Source organism: Asparagus officinalis, chromosome 3 (assembly GCF_001876935.1).
Source record: "Asparagus officinalis chromosome 3, Aspof.V1, whole genome shotgun sequence".
In the NCBI taxonomy this organism is placed as follows: Eukaryota; Viridiplantae; Streptophyta; class Magnoliopsida; order Asparagales; family Asparagaceae; genus Asparagus; species Asparagus officinalis.
In genome coordinates this window covers 57,136,058-57,151,734 of record NC_033796.1, presented here as the reverse complement: position 1 = coordinate 57,151,734, position 15,677 = coordinate 57,136,058, and the positions used below count along the sequence as shown (strand labels likewise).

The 15,677-nt window shown below is 39.5% G+C and overlaps 1 protein-coding gene across 1 annotated transcript; it reads left to right on the top strand.

The window, feature by feature from the left end:
- On the top strand, positions 6,732–9,754 carry LOC109834186 (protein trichome birefringence-like 14). Its single transcript, XM_020402126.1, has 4 exons — positions 6,732–7,121; positions 7,213–7,440; positions 7,877–8,072; positions 8,508–9,754. The coding sequence occupies exons 1-4, from the start codon at positions 6,956–6,958 to the stop codon at positions 9,334–9,336; spliced, it is 1,419 nt and encodes a 472-aa protein (XP_020257715.1). The 5' UTR covers positions 6,732–6,955; the 3' UTR covers positions 9,337–9,754.

Below are 15,677 nucleotides of genomic sequence, written 5' to 3'. Positions count from 1 at the left end.
TTGGAGGTAGGAATTCGAGTTCTCTCCGATTTCTAGCGATTTTTCCTTTGCATTTTTCTTTTATATTAACTGAGGTTAAAATTTGGTAAGCTAATTATGAGGAACGAGATATATAATTGCGTTTTGGAAAAAATGAGTGCTTTCTTTAACAGGGTTATTTCTTATTTTGTTCCGCTTTAAATGATGTTGAGGCTTGGTCTTTTATCTTGTTTTTGTTTATGTAATCTTTGATGGGTAAATTTAACTTTTGATCTAAACACAAAAAAAGGGCAACTGTTAACCGTATCATGGCTATCAATCTTAGGGGTTTTGAACCCTGGAGTCTAGATTAAGGGAATCATAATCTCGTGCAATGCAAAGAAGATATATAGTTTTTCTGTCGATCCTATTTGTAAATTAGGCCGGCCGTTTTTTTTTATCATTCAATGTTTCATGATGCTTGACGCTCACCATGATTGAAAATGAAAATTATTACGTTGTTAATTCCTTGCAAGTATTAGTTTCTAATCAAGCCCATTAGTAGAGTTGATGAAAAGCCATTTGTATAGTTTTGTTGGAGCTAATGTGAATTGGGTGTGGAGTATAACGGCTGGCTAGATACTTGAGGATGTATACTTTAGTTATAATCAGTGGTAAGACAGAGAACACTACGAGGGGTTGAAATGATCCTGAGAAAATAAATGGATATTTTTTCTTCAACTATAGANGCAGTTTAGTAGTAGGAAGTTGCGGCCCCACCTGAATGCATGATTTGTAGGCATGGAAAAAGTAGTATCGGATTTTGAGGTTTGCATTTTGGAGAGTCCAGGGATTTTAATGGAGGTGTTTAGGATATAGAGCACCCTAGAAAATATCGAATGTAAGATATAAATGCCTATTGCTGAACATAAGGATGATGACTATGGATTATCTAGGCAGATATATGGGATCTGTACATGTCTTAATGTGGTCTTGAAGTTCAGATCATGGACAATACGTGGAATTTTGTGTGTGAGTTATAATATTAAGAAAGTTCATGTTCCTTTGCATGTAGTAGATGTGGACCTGTAGTATGCCTTACTAGTTTTTATTAATTAGGGGATTATATTGGGTGTAACATGAAGACTTAGAGCAAACATACCTTTTATTTTACCTTATATTTTAAGTGAGGTTAAATTCAGTTAATACTTTGCATGCTAAATTAGACAAGTGGAATTGAGGCTTAATGGATAATCTCTAAGCTTTTTATGACTTCAACATCTATTTTACATCCTTGGAAGTAGAATATGAAGTGATTTCAGAAAATTGATCATTGAAGGTGGATGATTTGGATGACATTTGGTTTTCTTGATTTAGATTATTTCTAGTGATTGGTGTTGAAACTAATTGTCGAATTGAAAGTTTTTTATGAAGTTATTTGGGAGACATTTTTTGGGTTATTGCAAGGCTTTGTTACACCAAGCGAATGTTTAATATTGAATGTTTCAATGAAAGATCTGTTAATTCATGACTTGAAGATGTCTATCAGTAAACTACTGATTTCCAGGTTCTTGAAAGAAAATTGATGCTAGGTCAGCAAGTCATGGCTTATGAGATTAATTTAGCTAGCATTATATTTGGACATAAAGTCTTTCAAGGAACAACGGCTATAAGATGAGTCACCGATGAACCTCATGAAAATTGATAAAATTGTCCAACAAATCCCAGCTAAGGGTTGGTATACCTCGACAGGACAAAGGCATACTAACTATAGTTAAACCGTATAGTCCCTAGGGTTCTATTATCTTTCTGGCTAGCATTGTATTATCTATCTGAGAAATTGTGTAGTCTCTAGGTTTTTATTATCTTTCTGGCTAACATTGTATAATTTGTATTATCTATCTGAGAAATCGTGTAGTTCATAGGAGTAGTTGTCCCATTGCCCATTGGATTTGGTGAAACCCAATAATTTTTACAGCATTTTGGTTCTGCCTATGTTTATTGACAAGCCCTTTGTTGGGTTAATGTTGTTTTAAAAGTTCAATTTATTAACATTGTAGCTTTAGGTCATCCTCAATAGAAATGCTTATAATATGTCTTTCAATCTATGTTACCTGGGTACAGGTACGACTCCATATTAGAAGTACCTAGGTAACATAGATTTTTTTCCCCATAAAAAAAATCTGTTTTACCTGGGTACTTCCAATATGGAGCCGTATCGGTACTCAACAGGTGTTGTATCCACACCTATGTCAGACACTTCTTAGACACTCCTTAAATATATGCATGCATTTATTCAGACATGTACTTAATTCTGCAATGCATGATTAATTTAAAACCCTCATTATGCTCTTCTTGGATGTATATCATATACTTCACATCCATTTTTGCAATTTGTTGGACAAGGGTTGAGTTCATTTTAGCCTTAAGCGCTACAATTTAAAAGGGTCGTTTACATATATAGCTGAGAGCTATGATTATATGATATATCCCATGAGTTTTTCAACCATCTATAGGTACCCTACCTTTTACAAATTTGTTGTGTCTCCGTATCAGTCCCCGTACCCATGCAACTTAGATTTCAGTAAACATCCAGCTGAGAACTGTTTTCTAATGGAAACATAGCGTTGGTGCTTCTAGCGAATCTTACTGTAACAAGATGTTATTCATCTAGGCCCATGTTTGAGAATTATCTTCTACCACTAGTTTTAGAGAACTTATTGGGTTTGAAATATTAGAACCTTGATTTTTTGTGATAAGACATGATGTCATGATATGCCTTGTATATACATAGTTGAGACTGGATTAGATTAGAAAATTTCAGGAGTAGAGTTAATTCAATATGTTGATGGTACAAATCGCCGAGCGAGCACCCTTGATCGCAGAATTATCAAGAGTGGGTTGTAAAGAAGATGATAGAAAACACAAGAACAATTCAGTTTTGACGAAAAAAAATACATTCTCTAGATTACGAGATGAGAATAATAGATTACAAATCCCTTTCTCACAATCTCTCTAGAATCAAGAACAATCTCCCAATTCTCTCTAAACCCTAATCTCTTAGTTAGGATCTCACCTCTCTGATTTCTCTCTGATTGTTTAGAACCCTAAAAAATCCTCTTTATAGAGTTTACAACGTGGATGACAAACTTGTAATTAAACAAACTAAAATCAAACAGGAAAATAGAGTCCCAAATAAAGCAGGAAGGCCCAGGAAACCGCCGCGGTCGACCGTAGAGACCATCGCGGTCGATCGGATCCAACGATAGAAACCAAAACCCTTTATAGGGTTTGGCCGGTCGACCTCACATGTCGCTACGATCGATCGTTAAAAGTCCAGAGACCTCCCAGGATTTTGTGCACGTTCGCGGTCAACCGCGGCGTCACGTGCGGTCGACCACTGGAAGCTCAAAACATTTCCTATGGTTTCTTCTTAGAATATTTGCCTTTGCCTTCTTCAACGAGTTATTCCACGTCTCTATTCTTAAGATATCATGAGAATCATCTATGCTTAAGCTCCCATGAGGATCGCTAGGCTCCCGAAGTAAGGAAGATGATACACTCGTATCATGGCTCCCCCTTTAGGAACTTGAAGTCTCTCTCAAGTTAGAACTGTAGCTGAGGGAACTCACGAGTCTCTCCTTCTTTTCTGAACTACTTGGCCTTGCTAGGATCTGGTCTCGACGTCCGATCGAAAACAACTCATTCGTCCTGCGTCTCGTCGTAATCACATTCCGCTCTAAATTGTAGCCCTCTTTCAGTGGCTCCTCATAAGAACTAATGCATAACGTAACAAACTTCTTACTTACATTCACTAACCTGTTTGCCCGGTTTATCATCACCAAGTTCGTCTCATTCAAAAGAGATGCCGAACGAAATATGAATTTTCATCATCTTTGGTGAATGTGTACTTCTGAGCCCGCCTCTCGTAGATCGCGTATCTATCCCACAAATAGGGATTACCTAGTATAACCTGACAAATATCTAATGGAACTACGTCGTACGTGACCTCGTTAATATACGACTCATGGAACGCAAATCTGAAAATGCATTGATCAACTACACTCAATCCCGTCTCCTTCTGAATCCATCCCAATGGATGGGGCTTTAGATGCTTGACTGTCTTCAGACACAGCTTCTGAACCAAGACCTCAGATATCAAATTCTTCTTACTGCCTGGATCAACTATGACATCTACCAAACTGATCTTCACCTGTAACTTAAGAACAAAGAGCTGCTCTCTAGGGTCGTCGTTCTTTTTCGTGGCTTGCTTTCCCGTCATAAGGTTGAGAGTATTGTTGGGCTTTGTCATTCCCGGGATTTTTTTGGAACTTGAGCTATAACGTATGCCTTTTCTCCTCGTTCATCAAGCCCCTTGGCTTGAGATGAGGATACTTTTCCCAGCACCGATCAGTTACGTGTCATGTCTTCTCGTAATGACTACAAATCAGTGCTGTTTTTTCTGGATCACCCTTCTTCTTCTCTTTAGATTGAGAACCATTAGACTCGCCTCCAGCTTGTTTTGCATCTCCTTTTGTCTCGTTGCTCCTCTTTTTCTTGCCTTCGATGGTAATAGCCTTCACGCTCGCCTCTGCAATAGATTCCACCGTAAATAACTTCATCTCCTTCCGGATGTAATCGCTCAATCCCGTTATATACTTCATAAACACAGAATATTTCTCCGTCGTAATGTTGAGGACCATCTCCTGCTGTTGGAACTCCGTGGTGTATTCTTGAACGATTCGAGTGACTCTTTGACGCAAGCCGTACCACTTGTACTAACGTTCCTCAAGGAATCCCACCGTGTAGAACTGTTTCCTTAATAGCTCCTTGAATTTGTTTCACGATACCGCTTTTCTTTTCTGCTTGCAATAGGATTTTTACTATGTCAATGCATGCCTCAAAAGCTTCAAAGTCGCGAACACGAGTTTCTCCTTGGATGAATATCCGTAGATGGTAAAATATGTCTCCATCTGTTCGATCCAATCATCAAGCCTCTCGACGTTGACACTTTCATCATAAACATGAATCTTCACCTTAAAATCTATTTTTAAATTATGGTAAGAATCCTTACCCCCTTGATGCGGAACAGTCTTGACAATCTTGGCCTCCTCATCAGAATCAGATTCCTAGCCCTTCCCATCAGACTCTATAAGTTTCTTCTTGCCTTTCGAAGAAGATTCCTCATTTTTCTTTCTTTAGAAAAGATTGACGAGCTGTGTGAGAGTCGAACCTACTGTCTCCATCTGTTTCTCCAATGCATCTAGTCTTGTTGAACTATCCCCTTTAGTTATCTTCTTCTTTCTTAATCTCTGAACTCCTTCTAAAGAAATAAGGATCTCGTCTAGCTTCTTGTATTGCGATCGAGTAATAACAATACACATGATCCCCTTCACAGGATCTAATCGCTCTGATACCAACCTGGTACGAGTCGCCGAGCGAACACCCTTGAACGTGGAATTATCAAGAGTGAGTTGTGAAGAAGATGATAGAAAACACAAGAACAATTCAGTTTTGACGAAGAAAAATACCTTCTCTAGATTATGAGAATAATAGATTACAAATCCCTCTCTCACAATCTCTCTAGAATCAAGAACAATCTCTCAATTCTCTTTAAACCCTAATCTCTTAGTTAGGATCTCACCTCTCTGATTTCTCTCTGATTTTTTAGAACCCTAAAACAATCCTCTTTATAGACTTTACAACGCGGATGGTAAACTTGTAATTAAACAAACCAAAATCAAATAGGAAAACAGAGTCCCAAATAAACCAGAAAGGCCCAAGAAACTGTTGTGGTCGACCGCATAGACCATCGCGATTGACCGGATCCAACGATAGAAACCAAAACCCTTTACAGGGTTTGGCCGGTCGATCGTACATGTCGCTGCGGTCGACCGCCAAAAGTCCAGAGACCTTCCAGGATTTTGTGCACGTTCGCGGTCGACCGCGCCCCCCCGCCAAAAGTCCAGAGACCTTCCAGGATTTTGTGCACGTTCGCGGTCGACCGCAGCGTCACGTGCGGTCAACCACTGAAAGCTCAAAACGTTTCCTACGGTTTCTTCTTAGAATCTTTGCCTTTGCCGCCTTCAACGACTTCGTCCACGTCTTTATTCTCAAGATATCATAAGAATCATCTATCCTCAAGCTTCCATGAGGATCGCTAAGCTCCCGAAGAAAGGAGGAAGATACACCTCTATCAGTTGAAGATGCTAATTTGGGAATCCAGACCAGTGGCTGGTGGCGGGAGGATTTCAGAGAACTCAACTATGCATTGTTTTTAATCTATAAAAGTTGGAGTTTGTGAACTCTGTATGAGACTATTGTATGGGATACGAGTGTGACATATCTCTGAAGTAATCCATTCAGCGTCAAAAGCACAAAAAATTAATTTATTTTCAGGAAACTAAATCAAGGTTCAGGGTTAAGTAGTTCTTAGTCACCTTAGAGTGCATTAAACCATGATTAAGGGGATCAAATCAATATATAGATGATGTTATACTTAAAAGGGAAAAAAGTAGCGTCATTTTTCTCCCAGTCCTTTATTTACATGCTGCAGCTTAGTGGCAAGCACCTCGAGCTTATTTGTTTGTAATAGTCCTTCACAGTCGTAGAAGGGATATTAGATCAGAGTCATGAATTTTGTCATAATACCGATGGAAATATGAAAATTGTCGGCGATCTACATGGGAAAAGGTCCCCCCCCCCTCCTATTTGCGATATGAGAGATGGATAGTACATCTGCTTGTATTTTTGTAGCATAAAAGTTTGTTGTCTTTCTATTTTCATATCTTGGATTCGTTGCTAATTTGCTATTACATACATGATATGGGATGAATCTTACATATTCTTCATTTCCTTGGTGACTTAGTGTTTCTTTGTTTTAAATAGTCATGACTTTTTTGCAGGGTGAAAACAGGAATTCTAAAAGAGATGATGTTGAGGTTAACTTTATTTTAGTTTGTGTTTAAAAGTGTCTGCTGCTTTATTTCTGAACAATATGAAAGGAGGAAGTCAATATAAATTGAGAATCAAAAGGTTTCTCAGTCTCACTGCTCTAGTTTGCTTGACATTTGCTGTTTGGGCATGGGAGAAAACAGCACTCTTAAGTACTTTTCTCCCATCTTCGGATCAGTATGAAATGAGCTCCAGCATGTCTTCTCCAGGTCTATATAGTTGCTTTGTCTGCTGCCAATACTTTTTCGTCTTTTTCGAGTTTAGAAACAGTTTCTTACAGTTATCAATTTTTGGCTATAGTGTTTTCTTTAAGTACTCCTCAGATGCATTCAGTATACACAAATCAGAAACCATCCATAGAAGATGTCCCTTTTGATGCATCCATAGAGGAAGTGCCATCACAACCAGCAACAGAAGACAAATTTTCAAATAATATAAAGTCTCCACCTTTACGAGGAAGTGAAGAGAGCTTATTTGAAGAAAAAAAAGAGAGTGACAACTTGAAAATGGTTACGTCAAATAATAAAGGTCGGTTTCATAATACTTTACATAATTATTTCTTATTTATTTTCAAATAGTAAGTATAATAAGCATCTTTATGACACAGCAGGCTAAATTATGCTTAGTTTCTCTTTCCTTATCATTGTACTTGCCTAATCCATAGCAAAGACCCTTGCGGATTCTTTATTCTCATTTTAAATCTGTGTTCTTGTTATGTTCACCATAATTTAGCTAATAAGTGGACTTTTCACTGTTTTATGTTTTTCTTGAGTTGTCCGGCAACAAAAAATCATAGTGTTAAATGTGTTTAAAGTAATTTAGCTCAAAGTTCAGTCTTAATTTCCTTAGCATGCTTTCCTGGGATTTCTGATTAGCTTTCTCCACTGCAAGTCAAACCCAGTTTTTTAGTATTTTTCTTTCTGGTCTCAATTACATAGGTAATCATGATCAATCAATCTTGTAGAGTGCAATTACGCAAAGGGGAAATGGGTTGCGGACAGAAGGAGGCCACTATATTCAGGCTTGGGTTGTAAGCAGTGGTTGTCAGAGATGTGGTCTTGTAGATCGAATAATCGTACAGATTTCTCCTATGAGAGGTACCGATGGCAGCCAAAAGATTGTGAGATGCCAGAGTTTGAAGGCTCCAAATTCTTGAAACAGTAAGTTTTAACTGTTATTTTTCTTCATCTTCGTTATTTCTTGGGTGAATTTCACAAAACCCCCAAACTTTAAAATGATAAAGAAAATAAATTTAAAGTTCTGGTAGACAAGCTCAGGGAGTTCTGTGATTTATAGTCATGACCCCGCCTGCGAGCTCGTTGGCACGATGTAAGTCTTGGGACCCATTGAGCGCAACGCATTATTTGGCTAAAACCAATGCGAAAAATGGCCTACCAATGTTGTACTTGACTCCCATAACTTATAACTATTTAAACCCATTTATATCACCATGTATATCCGATGTGGGACTGTATTCATGGTATCAAATATAGAGTTCAGGTGGTTTTGTGATTTTACCCTAATTCTTTGGTTAACAACTTAATTGATCATGTACTGGCAGTCCATATTGTTAAATCTATTTAATTGATCTCCAGGGTGCAGCACAAAACAATTGCATTTGTAGGGGACTCATTAGGAAGGCAGCAATTTCAATCCCTGATGTGTATGGTCACTGGTGGACAAGAACACCCTGAAGTCGAAGATATCAGTATCCAATATGGCCTCGATATTCAACCCGGATCCGACAGACCCAGTGGCTGGGCTTTCCGGTTTCCAACAACCAACACCACTATTCTCTACTATTGGTCAGCTAGTCTCTGTGCGATAGAACCCATCAACATAACGGATCCCAACACTAATTTTGCTATGCATCTTGATCGTCCTGCACAATTTTTGCAGCAATATCTCCATAGGTTCAATGTTCTAGTCCTCAATACCGGTCACCATTGGAATAGAGGGAAAGTTAATGCTAACAGATGGGTAATGTACATTAATGGAAAACCGAACACTGATAGAAAGACCGCAATGATTTGGATTGCGAAAGATGTTGCTGTTCATAGTGTAGCAAAATGGATAGACTCTCAAATGCCAAAACATTCGGAGCTGAAAGTTTTCTTTAGGACGATTTCTCCGAGGCATTTCCTCAACGGGGATTGGAATACTGGGGGAAGTTGTGACAATACAAAACCTTTGGTTGGGGGAAGTGAGGTAACGCAAAATGTTTCAGCTGACCCGGTTGTTGAGGATGCAGTTAAGGGGACTAGGGTTAAGATTTTGGATATTACCGCTCTGTCTCAGTTGAGAGATGAGGCTCATGTTTCAAAGTATAGCATAAGAGCGACACCTGGTAGTTATGATTGTCTTCACTGGTGCCTCCCCGGGATTCCTGATACATGGAATGAGATTCTTGCTGCACAAGTATAGAGACTTTGTTTACGAATGGTAATGAGAAAATTTTGTTGCTGCCGTCGAAAAATGTGGCATGTTGGATTCTATTTTTTGGTTGAGAAGATAATACTGTGTCCGCTATGTTACGGATTTCGGGGTCACAAGAAGTAGGATTTGGTTCCTTTCTCACGTGTACAAAAGTTTCTCTACTACAAGAATTCGGTATTTGAAGGCCGCGAAGCAGCCTATATATAGTTGAACATGCACGTGATAGCTGTAGGGGGGTGTCTTGTTGGAGACAGGATATATTTGTATTTAGTGATTTATAATTTTAGCTATATTTCCTTAGAAAGTGTGAGATTTGTGTTAATTTTACAGTTTTTTTTTTGACTTGAATATTTTTGTGGGTAGATTTTGATGTTTTAACATATTATGAGAGAGCAGCGGTTACTGAGATTCTCATGTCGAATGCAAGGATTTATCAATGATGATACAGTAACAACTGTAACGTGAACAGTAAATAGCAGTAAATTACTGTGCTGTGTAAATCAGCCCCATACTTTACTGTAAATTACTGAACCATGAACTGTAATTCAAATCTGCAATATACTTTTTGAAGTTACTGTTTATATTATAGTATTTTACTGTATTATAAATAGTATATTAAAACTTAGATTCTCTAAATATAAATGAGTAGATATGATTTCTAAATTAAATGTATTAAAACTTGGATCTTCCTTTAAGTATAGAGAAGTAGATATAATTTTTAATTTTAAATATACAATAAATAAATTAAATATATTAGAACTTAGAGGACGGTAAGTTTAAAATACAATACTTACAAAAAATACGGGGCCGTGCTTTACACGAGGGGTGCGCACTAGTATTGTCATTATGACAGAGCTGATGTGTTTGGTTGCAAATTAAAAACAAAGTAAAAATATGATGTGTTTGGTTGCAAATTAAAAACATAGTAAAAGTATAATGTGGAGGTGATGTGGCCTATAAGGTGGAATCTCTGTTGTGCGCCTTTGCGGAAGCGTGCTCGCACATCAAACGAGTTCGCGAGTCACGAGAGAAGATTCTGTTGTGCGCCTTTGCGGAAGCGTGCTCGCACATCAAACGAGTTCGCGAGTCACGAGAGAAGATAACCAAAAAAACACAACCACAATTCAATCCAAATACAACAAATCAAACCAAACATAGAGATATACGTGGTTCGGCAATTTGCCTACGTCCACGAGGAGAGGATGAAGAGATTTCACTAAATCAAGGAGAGTACAAAGGGTTACAATCTCACAAAATCACTCACAAAAACCCTAAATCAAATCTCTCAACTTGCTCATAAGTTCTCCCTCTCAAAGTGCTTAGTACAATCTAAAATCTTTGGTTCTCTCTCCTCTCTTAACCCTAGAAATAAGTATTTCTAATTTATATCAAAACCCAATCAGAAAATGAGCAGGAAACAAAACAGCCCAATACCCGCTATGCGATCGACCGCCGAGCCAATATCGCGGTCGACCGTAAAAAGTCCAGAGATTTAATCACCTGCAGAGCTTGGGCGCGGTCGACTGCAGAACCCATTGCGGTCGACTGCCAAAAGTCCAGAGACTTTCCCTGACGCCATGCACGTTTACGGTCGACCGTCGTGCCACTCGCAGTCAACCGTGAAACTGTCTGTTTGTTTTTCTCCTGAACTTTGCTGTTTCTACAATTCTTCACCTCGGTAAACGTTTTTCAAAACTGAGCCAACACCAATACCAACCAAAATGTCCCACTTGTTGCATCCAGTACGAAGTGGAATAAACCTACGACAACGGACTCAATCCACAACAAGTCAGAAACCCAAATGAGAATGCGAACAATCTCCAAATATCAGTATCAACACATCAAACCGACTGCATCAAATTGACTGCCTACGTACCCCCTCTCCTAAGGGATCAAGCCCTCCGTAGTTCATCTAAATGGCCATGAACGGACTCAACAATCACTAATGTGCAACAAGTTTAACAAGTTTCAAGAATGATCAAACTTGTTGCTCGGAACCACCTTAGAGAGCATATCCGTCGGATTATCCTTCGTGTGGATTTTCACAATCTTCACACCGCCATCTTCAAGAACATCTCGAACAAAGTGATAACGAACGTCAATGTGCTTCGTCCGCTCATAAAAAACCTGATTCTTCGCCAAATAGATAGCACTCATGCTATCATAATGAATAGTGACGGACCGCTGCGATATATCAAGTTCCTCCAAAAGTTTCAGAAGCCAAATAGCATCCTTCACAGCCTCCGTAATCGCCATATACTCTGCCTCCGTCATCGACAAAGCTACCGTAGACTGTAAGGTACATCTCCAACACATCGGTGCACAGGTCAAAGTGAACAATATCCCGTAGTAGATCGGTCCTTATCCAAATCCCCGACATAATCCGAATCAACATAGCTAATACACAACTGCCCACCTCTAGTGTCCTGCTCATAAACCAAACCAACATTGAGCGTACCTCGAATGCATCTCAAAATCAATCTCACGACGTCCCAATAACCCACTCCTGGATCGTGCATGTATCTCGAAACCATGCTCACCGTCTGTGACAAATCCGATCTCATACATACCATCGCGTACATCAAGCTCCTAACCGTGCTCACATATGGAGTTTTCGACATCAACTCTCTATCTTCAACTGTGTTCGGTAAAAGATCACCTGAAAGCTTTAAATGGGGTCCCAAAGGTACACTGACTTCGTATCCATGCTGACATGAAATCGCTGTAGAACCTTCTTCAAATAAGCTACATGTGTCAAACAAATTCTGCCATTCTCTTTGTCTCTGCCTATCTCCATCCCTAAAATGCGCTTAGCCTCACCCAAATCCTTCATCTCAAACTCCTTTGAAAGCTGTGCCTTCAACTCATCTATAGAAGACCTGAAAATAGAGGCAACCAACATGTCATCGACATAAAATAACAAAAAAATGTACGCACCTCCTTTCAACTTGCGAAAATATATGCAAGGATCAAACTGAATCCGAGTGTACAAATGACCAATCATAAAACCATCAAATTGCTCATACCACTGTCGAGGAGATTGCTTTAAACCATATAGCGATTTCTTTAACCTACAAACCAACTTTTCCTTCCATGCAGCTCGGAATCTCAATGGCTGAGTCATATATATTTCTTTATTAAGATCACCATGAAGAAATATCGTCTTCACATCCAACTGATCTAACTCCAATCCATACTGTGCCACCAAAGCTAGTAAAATCCGAATCGAAGAATGCTTCACCACCGGAGAGAAAACCTCATTATAATCAATACATTCTTCCTGTGCATAGCCCTTCGCAACAAACCTAGTTTTGAACCTCATTGGAGTGCCTTCAATGCCCTCCTTCTTCGTGTATACCCACTTGCAACCAATCGCCTTCCGCCCCTTTGGAAGCTCAACAAGCTTCCATGTATCGTTCTTGTGAAGAGACTCCATCTCCTCATTAAACATGACGTCTCTACTCAACACAATCTTCCTATCAACTGGATCTCATAGCTTGTATCTTTTAATAGCACGCTTGAAACCTACAAATATGACCTACCTAGCTCGATGTTCCAACTTATCAGTTTTCACATGATAATATGCAGGGCACTCAAATACCTTGAGCTGGTCATAGTCGTGTGCTGGCTCTCCCGACCACATCTCCGTAGGGGTCTTCCCCTTAATCGTAAATGAAGGCAGTCTGTTAATAAGATGGCTCGCATATGAAAGTGGCTCAGCCCAAAAGATCTTCTCCAAGCCACTATGCGCCAACAAACATCGAATCTTCTCCAGCAAAGACTGATTTAACCCCTCTGCCACCCCATTTTGCTGTGGTGTGTGACTAACTGTGAAGTGTCTCTCTATGTCATCGTCTCGATATAGCTGCTGAAATAGGTTTGATGTGTACTCACCACCGTTGTCGGATCGCAACGTCTTGATCTTTCTCCCAGTCTGTAGTTCTAATTTTTTCTTTCACTCCACAAATATATCTAGGACTTCACTCTTCTTTGCCATGGTCTACACCCAACAATGCCTAGAATGGTCATCAACGAATGTGACGAACCAATATCAACTATCAAGTGATACAGTCTTGGTGGGACCTCAAGCATCTATGTGCACGTAATCCAGGATGACCCTCATCCTATGAATGACAGTCTCGAACTTTACATTCGTCTTCTTACCAAGTACACAGTGCTCACAGAACTTAACATTTCCACTCTTGGCTCCCTTCAATAGTCCCTGCTTGCACAACGCCTGCAGTGACTTTTCTCATGTGTGCCCCAACCTGTAGTGCCAAGTCTGCTAATCCCCGCCTCTGAAATAGCTGAAGCAACCTGGCCAATCACGATGCTCCCCTTCAAATAATACAAGTTCCTACTGCGGACTCCCTTCATCACCATCAAAGATCCCTTAGTAACATTTGCTTCAGCATCCTCAAAGGTCACCTTGAATCCATTTGCCTCCAAAGCTCCAACTGAGATAAAATTCTTTTTTAACTGAGGAACAAATCTCACTTCCTTTAATTCACGGACTACTCCATCGTGCATCCGAATCCTCACGAAACCTATCCCACAAATGCCACAGGATTGATCATTTCCCATGACAATAACACCCCAATGAGTCTCTCAAATGATGAAAATCAATCTCGTCTAGGAGTCACATGATAAGTAGCGCCAGAATCTAGCATCCAATCTGATACATCCAAGTGGTTCACTTCCGGAGTAATCAGTAGAGAAAAGCTCGAATCATCTGAATCATCGTCTCTCGTAACGTTCACCTCATTGGCCTTCTTTCCCTTTTCTTTGCCATTCTCCTTCTCCTTAAGCTTTGGACAGTCTCTCTTCCAATGTCCCTGCTCCTTGCAGAATGCACATTGGTTTTTTGCTAACTGGTGATGACCTCTTGACTTTGACCTTCCTCTATTACCACCTCTCAGATATGGGCTTCTACCTCTCGTCGACAAGGCCTCTCCTGAAGTACTAGCGCGAAAAATCTCCTTGTCCTTCCTCCTCAAATCAAAATCCGTCAAAACGTTAATTACTTCACTATAGCTGCTAGAAGATCTCTCATTCAACAAAGTAAGTACAAATGTATCATACTCCTCATCCGGTAAGGAGCCCAACAAAATAATCGTCTTGTACTCATCTGATATCTTCTCATCAACATTCGTCAAGTCTAACAACAACTTAGTGTAGTTGTTCACATGAACTACTAGTGAGGTGCCCCTGGATATCTAAAATCTGAATAACCTACACAGCAAGTGCAATCTGTTCTCAACACTCTTCATAAGGTACTTGTTATTGAGAATTTCCCACATCTTCATTACAGACGTCACCCTAATCACATCATATTTTAGCTCCTGTTCCAAACATGACCTGATCACCCTACAAGCGTTCCTATTTATCTTTTTTCATACCGCCTCTTCATATTTTTATGGCCTCTCATGGACCATGATGGTCTCCTCTAAATTCTGAGTATTGAGCACATCATGTACGTCGCTCATCCACAAACCAAAATTGATCTTACTGTCATATTTAACCACACTAATTTTAGTGTTTAGAAAACCAACTTGAACTGTACTCGTCATCTTGTTTCTTTCACCAACTTCTTCACCCATACTCAAAAACTCCAAATTGTAGAGGAAAATTTAAACTTGATAGAATTTAGAAGTTACCCAACTGAACCCTAGAACGGATTCCAAAATAGATCTCCTAACCACACGAGGAAAGCGAAATCTTCAATGACAACCCCAAACACTATCTCCATCGAAGCCTAGAACTCCAAGAACCAAGCTTCCACGACGAATCTTCCTCCAACTAATGCCAAAACCCTAGATCTGAAATCTGAGCTCTGATACCAGTTGTTGTGCGCCTTTACAGAAGCGTGCTCGCACACCAAACGAGTTCGTGAGTCACGGGAGAAGATAACCAAAACAAACACGAGCACAATTCAATCCAAATACGACAAATCAAACCAAACACAAAGATATACGTGTTTCGATAATTTGCCTACGTCTACAGGGAGAGGATGGGGAGATTCCACTAAATTAATGAGAGTACAAAGAGTTACAATCTCACAAAATCACTGACACAAACCCTAAACCAAATCTCAACTTGCTCACAAGTTATCCCTCTCAAATTGCTCAGTACAATCTAAAATCTCTAGTTCTCTCTCCTCTCTTAACCCTAGAAACAAGTTTTCTAATTTATATTAAAACCCAATTAGAAAACGAGCAGGAAATAAAACAGCCCAATACGCACTACGCGGTCGACCGTCGAGCCAATATCGCGGTCAACTGCAAAAATTCCAGAGACTTAATCACCTACAGAGCTTGGGCGTGGCCGAT

Excerpts from the sequence above, each read along its gene's own strand:
- LOC109834186 (XM_020402126.1), top strand. The coding sequence starts at position 6,956 with ATGAAAGGAGGAAGTCAATATAAATTGAGAATCAAAAGGTTTCTCAGT. Across the intron at positions 7,441-7,876 it reads GGTTACGTCAAATAATAAAG|AGTGCAATTACGCAAAGGGG; the intron begins GTCGGTTTCATA and ends TCAATCTTGTAG. Across the intron at positions 8,073-8,507 it reads GGCTCCAAATTCTTGAAACA|GGTGCAGCACAAAACAATTG; the intron begins GTAAGTTTTAAC and ends ATTGATCTCCAG.